General features: G+C 45.5%; 2 protein-coding genes and 1 pseudogene across 2 annotated transcripts in view; 1 reads left to right on the top strand and 2 right to left on the bottom strand.

Annotated features, from left to right (window-relative positions):
• The window catches only part of LOC146026907 (fibroleukin-like), a 34,093-nt gene extending 29,691 nt beyond the window's left edge, over nucleotides 1-4,402 (top strand). Inside the window, exon 4 of the mRNA XM_083157956.1 lies at nucleotides 744-4,402. Coding sequence (XP_083014082.1) covers nucleotides 744-1,337 — 594 coding nt within the window. The 3' untranslated portion in view covers nucleotides 1,338-4,402. The remainder of the gene's footprint in view (nucleotides 1-743) is intronic.
• An 11,484-nt stretch (nucleotides 4,403-15,886) lies between these two features.
• The window catches only part of RPN1 (ribophorin I), a 28,062-nt gene continuing 20,868 nt past the window's right edge, over nucleotides 15,887-23,080 (bottom strand). The window contains exons 8-9 of the mRNA XM_083155623.1: nucleotides 18,317-18,562; nucleotides 15,887-16,920 (exon numbers count right to left, since the gene is read on the bottom strand). Of these exons, the coding sequence (XP_083011749.1) occupies nucleotides 16,738-16,920; nucleotides 18,317-18,562 (429 nt within the window). The 3' untranslated portion in view covers nucleotides 15,887-16,737. The remainder of the gene's footprint in view (nucleotides 16,921-18,316; nucleotides 18,563-23,080) is intronic.
• On the bottom strand, nucleotides 20,445-20,563 carry LOC146028125 (5S ribosomal RNA; annotated as a pseudogene).

Genomic DNA, 23,080 nt, shown 5'->3' with positions numbered 1-23,080 from the left:
AGCCAATCAGCGTACAGGGTGACAGCAGTGTCACTGAGGTTACAGCAATGAGACTGATACAGCCAATCAGCAGTAGCGTCACTGAGATCATGATATGAAATTAACAATGATAGTAATACAGCCAATCAGCAGCGGGTTCAGTGAGGTCATAATATGCAAACCAATGAATCACAGCTTGGTCACATCCTACATTGATGGCTGCATCCATTAGGTAGATGAGAGGTGCCCTTTATATAACTCAGGGGTAGATTTATTAAGCTCGGTGAAGTGATAAAGTGTCTGGTTTTTATCACCGGTCTATCAGCTCCTACCTGTCATTTTTTAAACCAATGTAGTACAGGGGGGTAGATTTGCGCACTCTGTGAGATCTGGTTTGTGAGAGTGCGCAAATCTACCCCCCTGTACTACATATGTTACTAGGTCTTTGACCCAGATTTGCTGCACCCAAAAACAACCTCAAAGGTAGAGCGCAATACTGAAACCAATATCACCAGTATATTTTTCAAACCAAACCTGTAACTTCACAGTTATGATCTGATTGGCCGGTGATAAAAAATCAGACACGTTATCACTTCACCGAGCTTAATAAATCTGCCCCATAGTCCAGAATGACCTGACCTGTCTAGTTACATGTTTACTGTACTTTATTTCCATATATAATCCCGTAACCCGGGGACATATATACATTATTGGAAAGCACAGCTCTGTATACTCTGGTGAACAATGTCTCTGATTGGCTTTAGGCGTACTGTGATATGGTGACTGACGGAGGCGGATGGACGGTGTTCCAGAGGCGGCAAGACGGCGCTGTAGACTTCAACCGGACGTGGCAAGAATATAAGCAAGGCTTTGGCAGCTTTCAAGGGGAACACTGGTTGGGTAATGAGAACCTGCACAGCCTCACCAGGCTGGGACAACACACCTTGCGCATCGAGCTAGAAGACTGGTACAACGTCAAGCGCCATGCCCACTACCGGAAGTTCAAGGTCGCCAGCGAGCAAAACAAGTACAGACTGACGGCTAGGGAGTACCAAGGCAATGCCGGGAATGCCCTCAGTTACAGCCGGAACTACAATCACGATCACAAATTCTTCACAACGCACGACAGCGATAATGACAATTATCCATCTGGGAACTGTGGCGCATACTACGGTTCCGGCTGGTGGTTCGACACCTGTCTGGCAGCCAATTTAAATGGAAAGTACTACAGAGGACGATACAGCGGGGTGACAAGCGGCATTTACTGGGGCACTTGGTACATTCTAACGGACAAGAGGACAAACCAAAAATACTCATTCAAGAAAGTAGAGATGAAAACAAGGATTATGAACTCTTAGGGACAAGGACTTTTCTCAGCAACTGAGGACCTCACTAGGACTTTTAGTGATACATTTGCCCTGGATAATGCAGACAAACAATAATGCATACAAGAGAGTAAAAGACCAATGTTCAAGTAACTAATATATATGTGTATGTATATATTAGTGTAGAAAGGAGTCTAACATCCCTTTCTTCCAGTACGCAATAATCCTTACAACAACCAGCAATGTCCCTTCTCCCTTGATACCATCCCTCTGCTCACATAAATTACCGATATAGCCCCCACATACATTATACCGGCAGTGGCGCTTCCATTCACATGTAAAACCAGCAACGCCCGATACACATTATTTGGTTCACATTATACCTGCATTGTCCCCTCACACATTATACCATCAGTGTCCCCTCCCTTCACACATGATACCAGCATAGCCCTGACACATTATACCAGCAGTGTCCCCTCCCCTCACACGATACCAGCATAGCCCTTACACACATTATACCTGCAGTGTCCCCTCCCCTCACACATTATACCAGCAGTGTCCCCTCCCCTCACACATTATACCAGCAGTGTCCCCTCCCCTCACACATTATACCAGCAGTGTCCCCTCCCCTCACACATTATACCAGCATAGCCCTGACACACATTATACCTGCAGTGTCTCCCCCCCCCACACATTATACCAGCATAGTCCTGACACACATTATACCTGCAGTGTCCCCTCCCCTCACACATCATACCAGCATATCCCTAACACACATTATACCAGCAGTGTGTCCCCCCTCACATGATACCAGCATAGCCCTGACACACATTATACCAGCAGTGTCCCCTCCCCTCACACATCATACCAGCATAGCCCCGACACACATTATACCTGCAGTGTCCCCTCCCCTCACACATGATACCAGCATAGCCCTCACACACATTATACCAGCAGTGTCACCTCCCCTCACACATTATACCTGCATTGTCCCCTCCCCTCACACATGATACCAGCATAGCCCTGACACACATTATACCAGCAGTGTCCCCTCCCCTCACACATCATACCAGCATAGCCCCGACACACATTATACCTGCAGTGTCCCCTCCCCTCACACATGATACCAGCATAGCCCTCACACACATTATACCAGCAGTGTCACCTCCCCTCACACATGATACCAACATAGCCCTGACACACATTATACCAGCAGTGTCCCCTCCCCTCACACATGATACCAGCCTAGCCCTGACACACATTATTCCAGCAGTGTCCCCTCCCATTATACCAGCATAGCCCTGACACACATTATACCTGCAGTGTCCCCTCCCCTCACACATGATACCAGCATAGCCCTGACACACATTATACCAGCAGTGTCCCCTCCCCTCACACATGATACCAGCATATCCCTAACACACATTATACCAGCAGTGTCCCCTCCCCTCACACATGATACCAGCATAGCCCTGACACACATTATACCAGCAGTGTCCCCTCCCCTCACACATGATACCAGCATAGCCCTGACACACATTATTCCAGCAGTGTCCCCTCCCATTATACCAGCATAGCCCTGACACACATTATACCAGCAGTGTCCCCTCCCATGATACCAGCATAGGCCTGGCACACATTATACCAGCAGTGTCCCCTCCCCTCACACTATACCAGCATAGCCCCAACACATATTATACCAGCAGTGTCCCTTCCTCTCACACATGATACCAGCATAGCCATAAACACATTATACCAGCAGTGTCCGCTCCCCTCACACATGATACCAGCATAGCCATGACACATTATACCTGCAGTTTTTTCTCACATATAATACCAACATAACCCCGACACACATTATACCTGCAATGTCCCCTCCGCTCACATGTAATACCAGCATAGCCATGACACACATTATACCAGCAGTGTCCCCTCCCCTCACACATGATACCAGCATAGACCTGACACAGATTATACCAGAAGTATCCCCTCTCCTCATAAGTGATACCAGCATATCCCTAACACACATTATACCAGCAGTGTCCCCTCCCCTCACACTTGATACCAGCATATCCCCAACACACATTATACCAGCAGTGTCCCCTCCCCTCACACTTGATACAAGCATAGCCCCAACACACATTATACCAGCAGTGTCCCCTCCCCTCACACTTGACACCAGCATAGCCCCAATACACATTATACCAGCAGTGTCCCCTAACACCAGCCTAGTCCAGGCACACCTTATACAGGTTGTGTCCCCTCCCCTCACACGTGATATCAGCATAGTCCAGGCACACCTTATACAGGTTGTGTCCCCTCCCCACACACGTGATACCAGCATAGTCCAGGCACACCTTATACAGGTTGTGTCCCCTCCCCACACACGTGATACCAGCATAGTCCAGGCACACCTTATACAGGTTGTGTCCCCTCCCCACACACGTGATATCAGCATAGTCCAGGCACACCTTATACAGGTTGTGTCCCCTCCCCACACATGTGATACCAGCATAGTCCAGGCACACCTTATACAGGTTGTGTCCCCTCCCCACACACGTGATATCAGCATAGTCCAGGCACACCTTATACAGGTTGTGTCCCCTCCCCTCACACGTGATACCAGGGAAGACCAGAACAGGATCTTGTATTTCAGATAATTGTCATTACTGAGCCTCTGTTTTGTAAAAATGTCTGCCGCCCCTGAATTGCTGCAGACTGTCAATCAATGGACATCTGCAGCCACATGCTTGACAGCGCAGGACTTTGTGGCTGTAGGAGCATTGGGAAATGAATCAGGCCCCTGTGCGAATTATAGAAGCAGCCATAGGGACAATATTATACTACAAAGTCACTGTGCTCAGAATGGGTGCGTAGACACAATACTGTTATTTATTGCAATTTATAAATAAAATATATGCATATTTTAGTGTTAACACTTTAAATAGTAATTTCTGTATGTATAACATTACGAGTTTTAATTTATATCTGCCAATTATGTCAGGCTGTACATTGTTATACAGATAATGGGCCTGCATGAAGAGTGTACCTAGAATTTATTTATACTTATTCTGCTCTGTAAAAAGGACAGCACAGTAATAATCACACACATTATATGTGTGTGTATATATATATATATATATATATATATATATATATATATATATATATATATATATATATATATATATATATATATATACATATATACACACACACACATGCAAACGATAACATAACTTAGGGGTTTATTCTAGTTCATTCTTTCTGACAAAATTCTTCTTAGATGGACAAAACCATGTGCACTGCAGGGGGGGCAGATGTAACAGGTGCAGAGAGAATTAGATTTGGGTGAGTAATTTTGTTTCTGTGCAGGGAAAATACTGACTGCTTTATTTTTACACTGCAATATAGATCTCACTTTGAAGAAAAACCCCACCCAAATCTAACTCTCTCTGCACATGTTACATCTGCCCCACCTGCAGTGCACATGGTTTTGTCCATCTAAGAAGGATTTTGTCAAAAAGAATGGACTAGAATAACCCCCTTAGTTATTAAAGTTGAATGAAATAAAGTGGCTGCTGTTAGAATGATTAGTTTAAAAGTAGATTAAAAACAGATAATACTACAGGTCGAGTCTCCCTTATTTTCTGAATATTTGGTTCTCTTTTTGTATTGTTTTGGTCCTTCCTCGCCTCGCATACTTACCTCGTTCCCCTGGCAGCCTTGGGAATCCTCTTCACCTCCATTCCCAGGGATGCATTGCGTGAATGCATGGGCGCACTGGTGATGTCACCAGCGTGCCCGCGCACTCGCACAATGTACCCCTGGGATCGCTGAAGAGGATTCAGAAGGCCGCCGTGGACGCCAGGGGACCAGGTAAGTATGAAAAAAAAAATATATATATAGCAAAACTTGTCCCCGGCACTCTATTGCCCCGATCACGGGGTGTCTCGCCCTGGTGCCTTCCTGTGCAGGGCTGATACCCACCACTGTATATGTTCCTTGTAGTCGGCGGCACTCAGGGACTGGATAAACCTTATAACTGGGTGAACATTTTATTCTACGTTTCAGGTTTCATCCTGACGAAGGGGGCTTGAGCCCCGAAACGTTGAATAAAATGTTCACCCAGTTATAAGGTTTATCCAGTCCCTGAGTGCCGCCGACTACAAGGAACATATATATATATTTCAAAATCTTCAAAAATCCCTTAATGCTCATGGTCCTAAGCATTTCGGATAAGGCAGGCATGTCCAAACTGTGGCCCTCCAGCTGTTCTGAAACTACACATCCCAGCATGCCTTGCCATAGTTTTAGCATTTACTAATAGCCAAACTTTGTTAAGTCATGATGGGACTTGTAGTTTCACAACAGCTGGAGGGCCATAGTTTGGACATGCCTGGGATAAGGGATACTCAACCTGTATATATGTATATATGTATATATAACAGGCTATATACAGTATATGTGAGTGCCAGAAATGTGCCTGCCAGTCATCTTGTGTTCATTGACTAGTCCTAATGAAGATAAAGAGGTGTAACTGAACTTAAATACTGACAGTGCTATATCTCCCTCTCTCCCCCTCCCCCCCTCTCTCTATATATACAGTATACACACACACACACACACACTAGTGTGTCAACATGACAGCTGAGTCCCTACCTCCAATCTCTGTCCATTTCCAGGAAGTTTGAAATAGATCATTTTGCTTTCACTTTCTGTTCAGTAATTTAGACAGTCAAGTAGCCTGCACTCCCAGGATTTTGGAAAGTCCCCCTCCCCATTGGGCAACTATGGCTGAAAGTGACACGGTAGGCATAGTATCCTCCTATTAAACCAAACCACAGATAGTTAAATTGTATTTAGTAACTTCAAAAAGAAACCTCATTATCACACAGAGGATCCCCCTTCCCCTGATCCACCCTAGAACAAGCTATATTTAGGCTATGAGGGTATTAGCGCTGGGTGCCACCATATGATCAAGGCAGCTGCTTAGACAACCCTTTAATGTGATAAAAATGGAACATCCTTCTTCAATCGCAGATTCTTAAATTAGTCTCTTCAACGTGATGAGTATCTGTGATGTTCGGCTGTTTGGTCTTAAGCCAAAATCAGAGGAGACAGAGAACGCCACCTTGTTATCTGTTCAGGTAATTTACAGATATGGTAGTTAAAACGCTTTAAAGCATTCAAGACAATATTGGGTTTCATACCTGGAGGGGCCTGCAAGATGCTGCATGCTCAGACACAATGGTGAGACTGAGAGGGGACGCTGCACGCCCGCCGTGTTTGCTAATGAGCACTTGTGAAGAAGACGGAGAAAGCGGATACTGGGGCCAAAGGGCCACGATGAATGCTTCCCTTATAAAGTGTCTTCATGCTACACGTATTTGTGTTCTACAGCATCGGCGAGGCCTTGTGTGTACCTTTCACAGCACAATGCCCCTTCCATGGGTACCAGTCATGGATTGCCAGCAGTGCGATGCCCCAGCCATGGATTGTGCAATGCCCCTTCTTAAAGCAAGACAGGCTAGTATTGTCCGCAGAGTGATGCCCATTCCTTGGGCATATGACAGCCATGTATTGTCCGCAGAGTGATGCCCATTCCTTGGTCACATGACAGCCATGTATTGTCCGCAGTGTGATGCCCATTCCTTGGTCACATGACAGCCATGCATTGTCCGCACTACTCTTCCCCTTCCTTGGTCACATGACAGCCATGCATTGTCCGCACTACTCTTCCCATTCCTTGGTCACATGACAGCCATGCATTGTCCGCACTACTCTTCCCCTTCCTTGGTCACATGACAGCCATGCATTGTCCGCACTACTATTCCCATTCCTTTGTCACATGACAGCCATGCATTGTCCGCACTACTATTCCCATGCCTTGGTCACATGACAGCCATGCATTGTCCGCACTACTATTCCCATTCCTTTGTCACATGACAGCCATGCATTGTCCGCACTACTATTCCCATTCCTTTGTCACATGACAGCCATGCATTGTCCGCACTACTATTCCCATGCCTTGGTCACATGACAGCCATGCATTGTCCGCACTACTATTCCCATTCCCTGGTCACATGACAGCCATGCATTGTCCGCACTACTATTCCCCTTCCTTGGGCATATGACAGCCATGTATTGTCCGCAGTGTGATGCCCATTCCTTGAGCACATTAGTCACGGATTATACCAGAAGGGTGTGGTATAGGGTTCCGACAGTCGGGATCCCAACTGGCTGGACCCAGACAACATGGTGAGTGCAACAAAGCCCCTTGCGGGCTCACTGCGTGCACGTTGGCTAGCTACGCTCGCACCTATTCTATTCTCCCTCTATGGGGGTCATGGACCCTCACGAGAGAGAATAGCTGGTGGCCGTCAGAACCCATCTGTCTGTGTTTTAACAGTCGGGATCCCGACGTCGGGTAAATGACTGTCGGGACCCCGTCCGGCACCCATGCCAGAACATCATAAGGTAGAGGGAGATGCTTATAAATAAATCATAACTACGATTGTCTGGACTTCTCAGCGATATCATTGCAAGTGGATGTGATCGCAGATATACAGCTGCAAACATTGAATGCCATGGTCAAATCGGGAGACTGTCATAAGGGCACCAATCTGTGTACCTATGGGCATGGGCGCTAGAAATGGGCGCTAGAACAGTGCTCACTCGAACTTCCCAGCACGTGGATATGAATTTCAGCATATTGTGGAGATCTGTTATGTTCTTTGGCCGCTCTGTTCATTTTCACCACTTTCCATCAGACTCAAATTAATGTTTTATGTTATCCATAAAATTGGTCTCTTTAATTGATTCATACATTGGAGGCCAATTGAAAGACAATTATTCGGACAATATCTATAATCTGTGTAAGCTTGGAGCTTCCACGTACAGGTACAAACACTTAAGCAATAACAGTGTATTTTCTGCACATGTTCCTAATTACTTACACTAAGGAAGCGATGGTGAAGGCCATCTGGGCGAACGGACATGGCGACTTGCATAGTCGCCGTCTCATTCACACAGAGCAGAGCAGGTGGGGGCGTGAGGTGGCCGTCGGCTTTCGAATGATTTCTGCCCCGTTCATTCGCCGTGTGAGGAGGGGGTGGGGGGGGGGGGTGTGGACATTCTTTAGTGGTTTGCAGCTAATGTTAACACGTCAGTGTCAGCAGTCAGCACACCTGCCTTGGTCGACGTGCGGTGTGAAATGTTCCACAGCTTATTACCTGGTCGATTAACCCAACAACTTGACCCAGGGTTAAAGCGGGTCACTCTCTGTATAATGGGCAATCCAGGTTTAATGTGAAAGCGCCGGACGCAGGATTATGTGAAAAGGGTACATACAGCATCAAGATACTGAGGCATTAGTAGTGTTCATTCTAGAACCATGCGGTTCCCCCTTTCCTGTCTGGGGTGTCACTCTCTGCTGTGGTGCTTCTAGCACAGTCTGGTCTGTATTTCAGCAGCGCAAGGGTTTTGAAAGATGCAGAGTGTAGAACGAACACTACATGAACCACAGTAAGCATTATGGCAGTGGATGTGCCCAGAATCTGAAAACTTACATTAGCCATGGTTGTATGGCTGTGGTGGAACTACAAGACCCAGCATGCCACTCAAGCAAAGTTGAGGGACATTTTGGGATTTGTATAACTGGTCAGCCACAAGTAGCCCAACGCTGGTTTCATGTAAAGTAACACAGTTTCCAAGGTGTATATTTGTCTCTTCCATAACCATTTACACCGCAGATGATAACGAGCGGTATAATAAATAACTTCCTGCCGTTAGAGATATTATATATATATATATATATATATATATATATATATATATATATATATGATAGCGATTTCAATCCTCATGCCATTTATTTGGATGTTTAGTGTGAACCGTGTCGGCTGCATCTAGAAGGGTTAAGTGATTTGCAGCAAACTAGCAGCGGCCTAATCCTGGCACCTACAACAGACAAGCTGCCTCTAATTATAGGACCAGAGATAATCACCAACTTCAAAGCAGCTTCCCGAACTATAGAAATAATGGAGGGCAGAGATTTCCCCGAAAAAGTCTCCGGTTTCCCTCCCATAACGCGTCAGCTCATGTACCAGCCACCTGAACGGTCCTAGAGGTGAGATCCGGGCTCGTCGCACTAGGTCTCTGGCAGTTCCGCCCCGCGGCTGCCAGCGCTTTGAAGGAGAATAGAATAATTATCACATTGGGTAGAGACCTCCGAGCTACAAATGACAGAACTCCGGGGCAATAACTGCAGCAGATTTACTCATTAACCAGTAATGTCTGCGCATTTGGTGCTCAGAATAACTGTTCTGCAGAGAACCATTGGGACAAAGCTTCAGACAAAGTTGGACGTGTTATGTAAACGCTCTCTGGGATGGCAAGACCACCTTATAAACCCCGCGGTTATAAGATACACATGCTGCATGGCGGCACTTCAAACAGATACAGTACATGCTCTAGAACAGGCCTGGCTGAACTGTGGTCCTCCAGCTGTTGTGAAACTACACATCCCAGCATGCCTTGCCATAGTTTTAGCATTCCCTAATAGCAAAACTATGTCAAGGCATGATGGGACTTGTAGTTTCACAACAGCTGTCGGGCCATAGTTTGGCCGTGGCTGCTTTAGAAAGAGAACTAGTCTATGGCACGTGCGCCAGCATTATAACACAGGTTGCCTCCTGCCTGCTGCCATATAAATATCATTATTCTCAGCATTACAGTGACAAGTCCTTGCTGATATTCTATACCAGGGGTGGGGTCTTGGGGTGCACAGCGGTAATGAGAGGTGCGACCCTGCGGAGACCTTTCAGTAGTACTGCATACAAGGACAAGGTGGCAGGTGCACAATTCAAACCCAATTTATTAATAATAATCATTGCAATAACATTTAGCATTTTTAGTGAGGTTCTATATCACCAGCGCAGTTTATGGGCTGGTGACAGGATCACTAATGGTGATCTCCGACACTAAGAGGTTTTGTTGGCCCTAGTCCCATTGCTGCAGAGATCGAAGTAAGCTGTAAGACGATCTTAGCCGGAACACAGTTTGGGTAACAGCATTTAGTGTCTGGCCGACAATGACTCCAGCGCATGCTGCAACGTCCCCTGCTTCTCAGCCTTGGTGGCCATGGGAGGAGAAGGAGCAGGGAATTAGCCAGATATCGTACAGCGGTCAGAAATGAGCAGCAGAGCTCCATAACAAAGCGTGCTGTTAACGAGTGCTAGAGGCTGAATGGGACCCAGCGGGGCGCCGAGGAATCTGTCGCTGGTTGTGCAGAGACGTGATTGTGTGTTTTACTAACTGCTGCTGCGGTTTCCTTGCCAGCGGCTGGCAGGCGGATACCAGAGCGGTCACTGTAGCTGCCTGTAATCCCCAAGCCGGGGAGGGTGGCAGAGCGCTCGCTCTCACACCTACACCCTCTATGTGGGACACGGGATAATACACAGACAAGTAGGGTTATGATTCGGTGAGTAGGGGATTTCACGGATCATACACATAATATAGGAAGACCACAATATAAGAAAGCCAACGGAAAAGTAATGGATTAGGGGTAAAAGAGGCTCTTCCTTCCCCGTTCATTTCAACAGGACACAAAAATACAAGGCAGGGTCATGCCACCTTAGTACCAGGCCCTGTGGGTGCCCATATGTGACAAGTGAAGGCGCAAGTGGCATCTTCTTCACCCTTTGTCACATTATGTCCTAACCCCAACTACCAATGGAGGTATTCCTACTCATCACTGCAGCACAGTGAAGGCGGCACTCTGTGCATAATACTGGGGACTACCCGCACATTGGGGGCACCACAGAGAGCTTTGTACTGATGTTCCTGCCAACATCTCTCAGCCTGCTGGGGGAGAAGAGGTCAGAGTACATGAAGCAGGATGTGTTACAGGTCCTGCATTCAGACAAACCATCAGCACTGTGGTCCCCACTCTCTGTTCTCAGGGCACCTCACAATGCAGATATTAAGGCGATCCTTTATTAAGGCAGATACCATTAAAACAAAATGACTGATGCACTAATGGAGTCACCTGTGCTCAAGCATGGATATTAATAAAGCCTGGACTGATCTAACTCTTCTCCAGTAAAGTTCTGGCCTGACCCAGGATTTAGAAGTGTTCCAAACAAGGTCAGCCTCACTGCAACACTCATCACCCCGTACTGGGTGGAGCCATTTCTTACAGACCAAAAAAAATCCTGGGTTATTGTTCGGAAAAGGAGCCCAGTGCCTCATACACCCCCCCCAGCCCCTCCTCTCGGCCATAGTAAGGCGGCTCCACCGCCACCCCGAGGTCTTGCAGGTGAATGAGGGAGAGGTAGAAGCTTTGTTCAAAAGGGTCAGACCTAGGAAGGCTGCGGGTCCTGATGGAGTGCCACCATCTACCCTTAAGACCTGTGTAACGCAGCTTGCACCCATCTTCACTGTGATCTTTAACACCTCACTGGAAACGAGTAGGGTCCCCGCCTGCTTCAAACGCTCAGTTATTATTCCGGTTCCCAAGAAGTTGGCTGTGAAGGATCTAAATGACTACAGGCCAGTCGCACTAACATCAGTGGTCATGAAGGCATTCGAAAGACTGGTACTGAACCATCTGAGGGAGGTGACAAACACCCATCTCGACCCTCTGCAGTTCGCCTACCGGGCAAACAGAAGCATTGAGGATGCCGTTAACCTAGGGCTGCATTATATCCTGGAACACCTGGATCATCCAGGCACCTACGTGAGGGTCCTATTCATTGATTCATCAAAACAGTCAAGATGATAGTAGACTTCAAGAGAAAACCAAATGTCAAGGTCCCTCTGGTAATTTCCAACAGAGTGGTGTCATGGGTAGAGACCTTCAAATTACTTGGGACAAAAATCTCTCGCAACCTCAGATGGGAGCCCAACATAACTTCCATTGTCAAATAGGCCCAACAGCGGCTGTTCTTCCTGAGGCAACTGAAAAAATGCAACATTCCGCGGGAGCTGCTGCGGCTCTTGAACACTGCTATCGTGGAGTCCGTTCTATGCTCCTCTATTACAATCTGGTATGGAGGGGCCAATGTATCTGACAAAGAGTGGTGAGGACAGCAGAGAGGATTATTGGGACGAACCTCCCCCCTGTAAGGGAACAATACTTAAGGAGCGAGCTGGGAAGATCGTGGCGGACAAACTCCACCCTGGCCATACCTTGTTTGATATTCTCCCATCAGGTAGATGCTTCAGGTCCATCCCTGCCAAGTCGTCAAGAACCGCAAAAAGCTTCTTCCCGACAGCTATACAGCTATTGAACAATGTACTGTAAGATACTGCTAATCTAACACTTGACTGCTGTGTCTGACCTTGCAAATCCTAACATGTGAATTGTCATTTGTATGCACAACCGATGCAATGAATGTATGTCCTGTTATCCCTCTAGTACCATGCTGGAAGCTGCACTGTATCCACAAAAAATTCCTAGTATATGAGAGTATACATGGCCAATAAAAGGGATTCTGATTTTTCATGTGCAATAACACAGGATTTTCAAGCGAGTGGAACAGTGGGATTAGTTGCCTTGAGCTTGGGAAACAGAGTCAGCAAGACGAAAGCATCTCCAGAAAATACACCAAATTGGTTACATCAAAAACACTCCACTCTGAATCTTGTGACATTATCCATGGCTTCCGCAAAGCAATTAAAATAAAAAACATACAGTAACTGTGGATTCTGGGACCAAGGTCCCTGCCCTGAAGGCTCAGGGAACTGCTCTCTGCAGTATGGATCAGCCCTTCCCGGTACTTATGTATTATCTGGGCTCCCATGTTAAATGCACCCCATTCTTTCTTTCATACCCCTACTATCCAACTACGCATGGAGTTGATTTTATAGTGTGGCGAGCGCTGCGAGCCCCGCGAGGGGACACGGTCTCATAAGAAAAACGGGAGTCCAGATATTACATAAGTACCCACTTCTCTTTAGACTTCTTAAGAACCAGAGAGCAGGAGCAGCACTAGAAGAACCGCCTGGATGAGGGGGGTGACCTGCTGCATCCAGAATCCCCTGCACAGAAGTCATGCTTTGTATCTTCACATATACATACTAAACGCCATCTAACACAGCATTCGAGTGGTTGCAGAGTCCTCCAAAAGGGGATGTTGTCAAAAAGCTGACAATCACAGTAATTCATATGGTTGACAGTTAAGGACACCAAAATTGTCAAAACAGGCTACGTGCCAATATTACCAGAATGTCGATATTAACAGTATGTCAACATTAGTGTCAGTCAGGTGTGAGGGTCGGACACTAGAGGGAGGATTAGGGATAGGATAGAAACTCAGCCAAAACAGCATTGGTTCGCAGGGATGACCCAGAAGTCAGTCACATGACCGTGAGAACCCCAACGACACCGCTGTATCTGACGGGAGCAGGTAAGTTCCTGCTTGGCCACCAGGGGTGACATGTCAACATTGTCTACATGGTAAATGTTGACACTCAACAATGACATGACCACGTCCACAGTATCATGTTGTAATTAGGACTGTCAACATAAGGAACCCAAACACCAGGTCACTAAACCAATGTAGCAGAACTAGGAAGGTGAAACAATGGCAGGAATGAGGGGATGGGCCGAGGTTACACAGCTGTAAAACCCATGGACTCTGCAGCTTCCACCTTGCACTGGGCATACAAACCATAAATACTGTATTCATGGTGGGCTGTCTGCTGGGAAACCGCTGTCTGACCTGCAGGATTTATCAGCCGCCATTGTGAGAACAGCTGCTTGGAAGGAGCTGGTTAAACACTAGTGGAGGCAGACTGTTTGCTGGGCACTTGTCACAGAAGCCAGGACATGTGTACACAGGAGGGGGGCCACAAGAGCCAGAGCCGGGCAAGAGGCTTAAATGGTCCTGTAAATAGAAGGAATGCATTCATCTAGTAGAGCAGGAACAACAGAACAGCCAAGTAAGTACCGCTCCTGTGTACCCTTTATGTTGGGTGCCGTAACAGTATATGAACCAGGCTGACAATGCCATTACAGTCCCGTGGGAAGGACACTTAAAGGACAACACGTGAGGACTTCATCTTCGTCCGCATACTCATCTCCATCATTGGCCTCAAGCCTCTAGTTGTATGTTAATTGAGTCCTCACTACTTATATTTAAGCTGTAATGTGTATTGTACTGTGGCGCTCTGTACTGTACTCTATTTTTGTCTATTTAATGTTATGCCAAGTTTTGTCTCCCTGTATTGTTCCTTTGTACGGCGCTGCAAAACACTTGTGGCGCCTTATAAATAAAATTATAATAATAATGGTTAAAGTGGCTGCTTAATATGAACCGTAAAACTGTACCAGACTTATGAAAACAGCGTCACATTAAATGCAGCTGAACATCGCCATTGCGTTTATTGGTTTTAGTACATTGCAATAACTGGCTTTTCTCTGTGCACCAGGGATCATCCCATAATACAGGACCCTTTAAAAAACAAATATACAACAAAAAAGTTGTTCTAGCTCCCCAGCTGAAGGCAGGTGTTCCGGAATCAAGTTTGTATAAGCATATGATCTTTCATTCATGTCAAAAGCTGGCCTAGTACTCACTAACTATATAGTACATTACCGCCTAGAAATTTGAGCTAACTATAGTCTTTGTCGTCTATCTAGCACCATCTAGTGGTTAAACCACTGACATTGCACAATTAGTTTTGACATCAGGAAACCGTTCACCTCTAATCTACGTTGTTTATTCCTGACAAACTAGAAAAAAATTAAAATACATGCCGATATTATCTGTGGTCAGATGGGGTCCTCGATTAGTCCAGACACATCAATGGCCCGATATGGAAAGATTAAGCTGTGCTAAATAGTAGGAGGAAGTGTGCTTTGCTCATATGTGCCCCCCGGAAATAACATGAAGAAATGAAAGTTCCTAACCGCAGCACACTTACAACGGTCAGGCTTCCCCCAAATGGAATGCAAATGTTGGAATAAATTTATTGTATCGAAAAGGCACACTTCATTATACTGGAACGTATCATACGTATATAAGAAAGAAAATAATAAAAAAAAAAAAGGTAAAAAAAAAAAAAATTATAGATAAAATTACAATTCCAACACTCACTAAAACATATGACCCATATTAGAATACTGACTCTTTGGTAGAGGGAAAACAATGGCACCTCTACTAGATTTAGAACCATCAAGAAAACTATGGTAAAAAAGCAAATGGGAAACTAAAGACAGGAGATATGCGCTTAAGCTAAAAACTGAGGGGTGGATCAGAGACCTGTACCGAATTGTGCCATGATCCAAAGGAAAATGATCCTCTCATAATGAGGAGCACAGGGCTGAAGATGGCAAGAAAGGGTGATTGCAGCTGGCTAGTGTAAGATCATTCTCTGATCGCACTACATTAACAATTTGCCTAATTTCATCTGATCGGGCCCCAATGATCCTTCTAGTGCTCCCCCTTGGTCATAGTCGCAATGTATTCTTTGTGTATTTGTGGCTTTTTATATTTATATTCCCATTCCAGTTTGTTGGTTTTGTTGTCACTTTGTGTTTATCCTGAAGCTTGAAATAAAATCACACACACAGATTTAAGGCCAACACATCCACAATCCCTTCTTTATTACCTTTTGGTCACACAAGCAAAAAAAAACTGAGCAGATTGGAACATACTTGTCAGTTTTCTTGGCAGACAAATGTACAAATGAGACAAACTACGCATATGTGCCACCTGTATTTCTTACGTTTATTAAAAAAATCAAACGGGCAATTATTTTCAATGTAGTGGCTGAACAGCTGCTACATAGGAGAAGTTTGGTAAACGCATCATTAAAGAAAAAAGTTTGGCTGAACCTTCAACGTGACGCTTCCAACATTTAGAAGCATGGCAGAAAAAAAAAAGTATATGTATTGATTCAACTTCCCCCCCCAAAAAAACCATTACCACGCCCCCAAAATATCCAAAATTGACCTAATCCCCAGGTTGCATGTTTGGGCAAACTGCCAGCTAAATTTGTATAAGAACTTCATCTCATGTCAGGGGTGTATAGAAGAGACTGGGAGGACCAGTGCTGGGAAGCTCAAGCGGAACTTCCAATCAGCTGTTGTGGGGGGAGGGGCTAAAGACTGACATGGCAGTAAAATATACTCTTGGGGGTAGATCATACAATGAACAGGACTTGGAATAAGACCATGGTGGCTCGCCGCGCAGAACGCACGGTTGCGCCTTAATCTCACAAGCTTTGAATTAAATTCTTAGTGCAGGTGCGGACAAATAGTGTAGAATTCAGGACTTGGTAATAATCTAAAGATCCGTGAAGTCCTTTAGAGAACCCATAAATGAAGTGCCCCTATGGAGACCTACAGATATGACACCCACAAGGCCTGGTCACGACCCAGCTCCTGAGCTTTGTCCAGTCCTTTACTGAATCTTCTGAACAGTTACAATGCATCCAGGATGTTGTCGATCTTAGTAACCAGCTCCTGACGCTTATTGGCGTGTTGCTTCTCGCTCTCTATGTAACTGTCCTTCTTCAGCTTCCCAGCGACAAGGCGTTCAGCTTCCGAAGAAGATTTCACCACAATCTCCTTCACTTGGCTGTCCAGTTTCTGGATCTCTGCAACCTGCAGGCGGTTAGAAGAGGATTCTATTATGTGCATACATTAATGGTCAGATTTATTCTTGGCTTCCAACGGTCGCCATAAACTTCTGCACGTCTCCTTCTTTCTGTAGGCACAGCGGCTCTCCAAGCCCGGACAGTTTACAGATCAAATAAAAAGTTCTTTAGAGCAGAGGAGCAAGCTCTGACTTAGAGCAGCAACTGGTTCTAAAAAGGGTCAGTGGTCACCAATCTTTAAACTCAGACTCTGCAGTAAGATGGTGATCGTGAAATAAGACAACTTAATGCAAATGGTTTATTGCAAAATAAGGTCATGGTAGAACGTTCTTACAAAACCGACAAAGCCGGACACCTACCCAACATCTCTAGAGAGACGTGACAAGACAGAGGCTAAAAGCCGAGGTCGACACAAATTACATTTTTACAATTTAAGGACTCCCAAAATGAAGCAAACCCCACCTCAGCCCCATTGACTACCTAGGCCAGTGGTAGCCAACCCTAGCCCTCGAGAGCTACCAACAGTTCACATTTTCCAGACAACCCAGCTGCTGCACAGCTGCACTCATTAATCACTGACACATTTTAAAAGATCCACAGATGGAGCTAATTAGCTCACTTGTGATTCTGTGAGGAGACCTGCAAAACATGCACTGTTGGTAGCTCTCGAGGACTGGGTTTGGCTACCCCAGACCAAGGCAATTTAAAGTTCTCAATTATCTTACTTAGTGCAATAATTATGTTAGTCATTGAGTTTAAAAAGGAAAATGGTCAAAATTATCCAAAAATGATCTATTCAGTTTTATGCAAACAAAAATGTAATTCGAGAAAGATTTTTTTAAAATTGTTTTTATATTTTTTAGACACTCAAAATACCCCAAAAGTACCACTTTATTTTTCTTTTTGCATTTTTCTGTATGAAAGTAAAGAGTTCGCAGGTTTTTGTTAAAAAGCATAAATCAGCCATTTAACAGTTTAAATGCCACCAGAACTTTCTTTACGATCTGACAGCCTTCTGTCAGATTATGCAAATGTAATTTTTTTTTTAGGGATTCAGGAAGGTGAACCCACTTCTCTGACATTACATATGGCTGAAAATAAGCTTTTTTTTTTTATTGGATTGGAGAAAATCCGAGCGTTTCAGAAAGAACACGCACCTAATTAGATTGACCCCACAAAATTCTGCTGGGTATAGCAAGTGAAGCCAAATTAACAAAACACCTACGGATGGAGTTTCAAAACATATCTGAAGATTTCTTTTTTGAAACCATTTTGGCGGCTGCCATTATTGCTCTGCACAGGACAGAGTCCAACTACAGACTGATTTCTCATTAGATCCTCGCGGTCACAATCTCAGGCATATACACAGCATTTGATGTGTACAGGAAAGGCATTAGACTCACCTTATCACACAGGTCAGAGCCTTCAGCCTTCAGCTTAGACTGCAGAGAGGCGATTTCATTGGTCAGGTTTTTATGTTCCGTCTCCAACGCTTTTTTGCCTCCGTTTAGCGTGGAGATGTCCCGGGACTGTTTATATTTGTTCACGGCCTCGTCAAAGTGGCGGTACAGCCCAAGACGCTTATTCACCAGCGTGAGGATCTGCTCAGTTATGCAGGCGGCTTTCATCTTGGCTTCAGCTGCTGGGTCCTGTTGTGTAAATCATGGACATCATTCAGAAACATCGGCAGTAGACCTCACAATAACGAGATTTATGTCTTACCTGTTAAATCTCTTTCTTCGAGGACGTCAGGGGCCACAGGGATTACATTGGGTAGAGAGTGAGGTCACGACCTTTCCAGCACCAGAAAGGATAAAACTTCTGGACTGCCCAGAGACAGCCCTGGCTCCTCCCTCCTCTACCCCGCCTCCTAGGCTAGCTTACTTTCAGTTTTTCCCAAAGCCAGGCAGGAGACAAGATAGAAGGAAGAGAAACCCATACAGTAACACATTCAAACAATATAGGTGTGTGTGGTTGCTCAACAGAGGAACCATAACTGTGACATGTATAAGTACCTCAACAAAGGAACTTTTAACTAAGTTCACTCAACGGAGGAACTATGAACTTCAATACCATGAAGCAGGCGCGGCAGGGAGGGATCCCTGTGGCCCCTGACGTCCTCGAAGAAAGAGATTTAACAGGTAAGACATAAATCTCGTTTTCTTCTGCGGCAGACGTCAGGGGCCAGAGGGATTACATTGGGATGTCCTAAAGCAGCCACCTAAGGGTGGGGACGCGCCTGTGCCGCGGCCAATATATTCTGGCCGAATGCCGAGTTCTGAGAGGCAAACATAACAAACGCAAAAAAGCGTAAGAAATCGTTGGCAGACGACCAAGTTGCCGCCTTGCCAAGTTGCTCTGCCGTTGCACCACCTGTAAAAGCCCAAAACACACCCACAGATGTAGTGGAATGAGCCCGTACCCCTGCAATAACAGGGAGTGAGGTGAACAAGGAATCCTGCTTGATAAACGACCGCAGATATCGGCTGGCAATAGTCTGCATGGTAGCAGACCAGCCCCTCTTATGAATTCTCTAGTGGATAAAGAGAGAGTCAGATGGCCAAAGTATTACAGCGTGATGTACATAGATGTGCAAAGCACAGACCATCTCCAGTTGATTGCTGCCTAGGAGAGACCGCCGGCCTACAAAGGGCAGGGATCACTATCTCCTGGATGACCTGAAATTCAGGAACCACCTTGTGAGGTGTAAAGTAATGTTTCAAAGAATCCGTTCTATGAGAAGGAAAGACCATGAAGGGCGATTGACCTGACAGAGCCTACCGGGCAGACACCCAGCAGCAACGGTCAACAGGAAAACCGTTGTCCCAGTTAGCCTGTAAAGAGCCCTAAAGGGCCCAAAGAATCAGAGAAAGATTTTATCAAACCACCATGTTTGTAACAACCAGAGGTTGGATCTGCAGGACCCCCTGCCAGAATGAGCGGAGATCGTACCACAAAGCTCATAGGCTGTGGAATACAAAGGAGAGAGCCGAGCCCTGTTCCTTTAAAGAAAACAGGCGGAGGCCAGCCCCCACTACTTCTACCGAAAGGACAAAACCCTAGACAAACGGTAAATTCTGGGATTGAATTCAATCCCGTGGCTCTTAACAAGGTTGTCTTAACAACCCTGTGAGCAGTTCGGGCCCCAGAGGCAGACAGATAATAGAGACCCCTAACAGGGTTCACAGATCCGAGAACCAGATTCTCCTGGATTAAGGTGCCCCCACCTCCACTTTTAATGTACAAATTACTTTGAGGAGGAGCAAAAATGGGGAAAAGCCTACCTTCGAACGAATAGCCACTGGACTGACATTACAGAGCGTGGACTCTGTAACCTGCAGGGTCTCGAGACCTGGACACATACAGGGTGACCTGGTAAATGTGAAGCAAAGCCATCAATCCACCATTGGTCCACCCCAATGGCCTACCAACCACAGGAACACCTCCGAAGGGAGGGTCCATCTGCCGGTATAGTTTTGCCAACAAGGCCGGGATCTTGCGCTGCACCCATTGGAAGAAGCGGGAGGCCTAAGCCTACAGCACCTGGTATTCCCAGACGGTCTCCCATCCAAGTACTAACCAGGCCTGACCCTGCTTGGCTTCCAAGATCAGACTAGATCAGGCGTGTTCAGGGTGGTGTGGCCGTAGGCTCATAGCCAGGCCCACTCAGAGTGTCACCCTAGTGGTTGATAACAAACCACCCTTTTTGCATCACCCGACTGGACCTGCACAGGGTGACCTAGAAACCAAGGTTCTACCTTGCAGAAATCCCACAGGACTGTCTTTTTCACTTAGGTTTCAAGACAGAAGCATCTTTTCCATAATAGCATTATCTAGTCTATGCCTTAAGATGTACTGTTGCGTGTATAAAACACGGATTTACCAAAAGGATCAGTTTTGGTTATAATGTATGTGTATGTAGATACATTAGAAAACAAACAAACAGGAAACTATATCGAACTGCTGTTTGAATGTAAGAAGCGAGAATGCTGACCTAGCACCGCTATATATATATACACACACACATATATATATATATATATATATATATATATATATATTGTGTATGTACATGTATATATATACACATGTACATACACAAATGCCTACAAACATAAACATATGCATTCATGTACCCCTATACAATAGGTCGTACAGATTAAGAGGCAACATATAGGTATATAGCATATGGTGACGCTGAAATGAACAAGGCCGTCAACATTGGCAACCAGTAAAACTTCTACCAAAGTGAGATTGCGTCCCTGAAGGGATGCATAGTCAAGGCCATATTAGCTTTTAATTATAAAAGCTACAGCCAGTGTTACTCCGCTAACATAACTTAAAGGAGAACCATAAGAAATGACAAACCGAATTGTTTGTGGGAGAAAACGGGAGCACCCGGAGTAATCCCACGCAATTACGGGGAGAATATACATAAACTCCACACAGTTAGGGTAATGGCGTTGTTTGAATGGAACCCATGTTATTTACAACAGCTGGTGTTCCCATGTGATCTCAAACGAGATTGGGCATATCCAGTGTGTTATGAATATAGATTGACATCAGTGCCGTGAGGTAGTAATGTTAACCATTACACAGTTCGTACTGCACCTCCACAGCTGCATCTCCCAAAAATGCTACCCCGCTGGGGTGCAAGGCTACTAGAGGCCTGGAGGAATACTAAGTCAAATTATCTCAAATGTGCGATCTGCATGTTACATGCATGTGATCCGAATGTAAATCCGACTACATAGTCAGATCCCACACTGGATTGTATTGTGCGTACACACCACAACCAGCTCTGTATATGACAGTGCAATGTTCCAACTTCCAATGACCAGGAATACCGAAGGTTATCCTGTGGATAAATTACACTTCAGAGTCCACCGTTGGTGACGTTTGCCATAGTGCCCTGTCAGAACATGAAATAACCCCTGGTATTGTGGGGACTGAATCCTTATAGCCGTGCGCCTTGTCTACTTAAGAGACGGGAGCGTTGCTGATTGAGCTATTGCTCTATTAGGGTAAAACAGGCCTGGACTATGTTCCGACAGAGTTTAAAAGTTAGCAGAGGTGTCTTACACTAAGTGTCTGGACCAGAACTGTAATGGCTGCACACACTGTGATTTCTAATTGACTTGCTATGGAAAACTTTGCTAACTCATGAGTTAGTAACATACAAGTCATGCTATCTGCATTAGACAATGCTGCCCTTGCCTTTGATGAATGGAGTGACCTCTGTGTCACTCTGATAGCAGGGTATAAGACTTCCTGCTGTCCTCTGTATGTGACAGTGCAATGTTACCCTCAGTATCTGTGCATTAGAGTAAGGCAGTGACCTCTGTGTCACCCTGATAGCAGGGTATAAGACTTCCTGCTGTCCTCTGTATGTGACAGTGCAATGTTACCCTCAGTATCTGTGCATTAGAGTAAGGCAGTGACCTCTGTGTCACTCTGATAGCAGGGTATAAGACTTCCTGCTGTCCTCTGTATGTGACAGTGCAATGTTACCCGCAGTATCTGTGCATTAGAGTAAGGCAGTGACCTCTGTGTCACCCTGATAGCAGGGTATAAGACTTCCTGCTGTCCTCTGTATGACCTAGCTGGCAGCAAACTGTCCCCCCATAAACTGTAATCTGAGAACACAGTATCTTTCTGGAAGAAAGCAAGAAGGGGTTTTTATTTTGTCAGCCAGCAGATACACATTGCACAATTAGAGGCTTATTGCAGAAATCTAACGATCTCTATGTCACAGAGGAAAAATACATCAGGGAAGGCAACAGGGTATATGGCCTCAGGCCTCAGATGACAATGTAAACTGAGTTATACACTTTCCACCTGACAATATATACACTACACACACACAGGGAGAGAGAGTAGGTATAGGTAACCAGAGATAGAATCACTGGATAAGAGAGACAGTATAAGGAGATGAGCTGCCACGGGCCATCAACAACACCATGGTATATAACACAGGAGTGCTATGACCTAATTTACATACAGCCCAATACTGTCCCACTATGCTCTAAACCCCACTGTCTGAACACAGAACCTGGGGGAGCAGCTGCATTCAATATGCAGTTAATCAGGACAAGCTTGAGCACAGCCCTGGCATTAGCAGTCAGGAGCCTCCAGCAGCGTGCAATGGTGGCAAGTATGTTAAAATG

The sequence above is a fragment of the Crinia signifera genome, chromosome 8 (assembly GCF_055691185.1).
Source record: "Crinia signifera chromosome 8, ASM5569118v1, whole genome shotgun sequence".
NCBI classification, from domain to species: domain Eukaryota; kingdom Metazoa; phylum Chordata; class Amphibia; order Anura; family Myobatrachidae; genus Crinia; species Crinia signifera.
The sequence above is the reverse complement of the archived record's forward strand: the minus strand, read 5'-3'. Positions and strand labels throughout refer to the sequence as shown.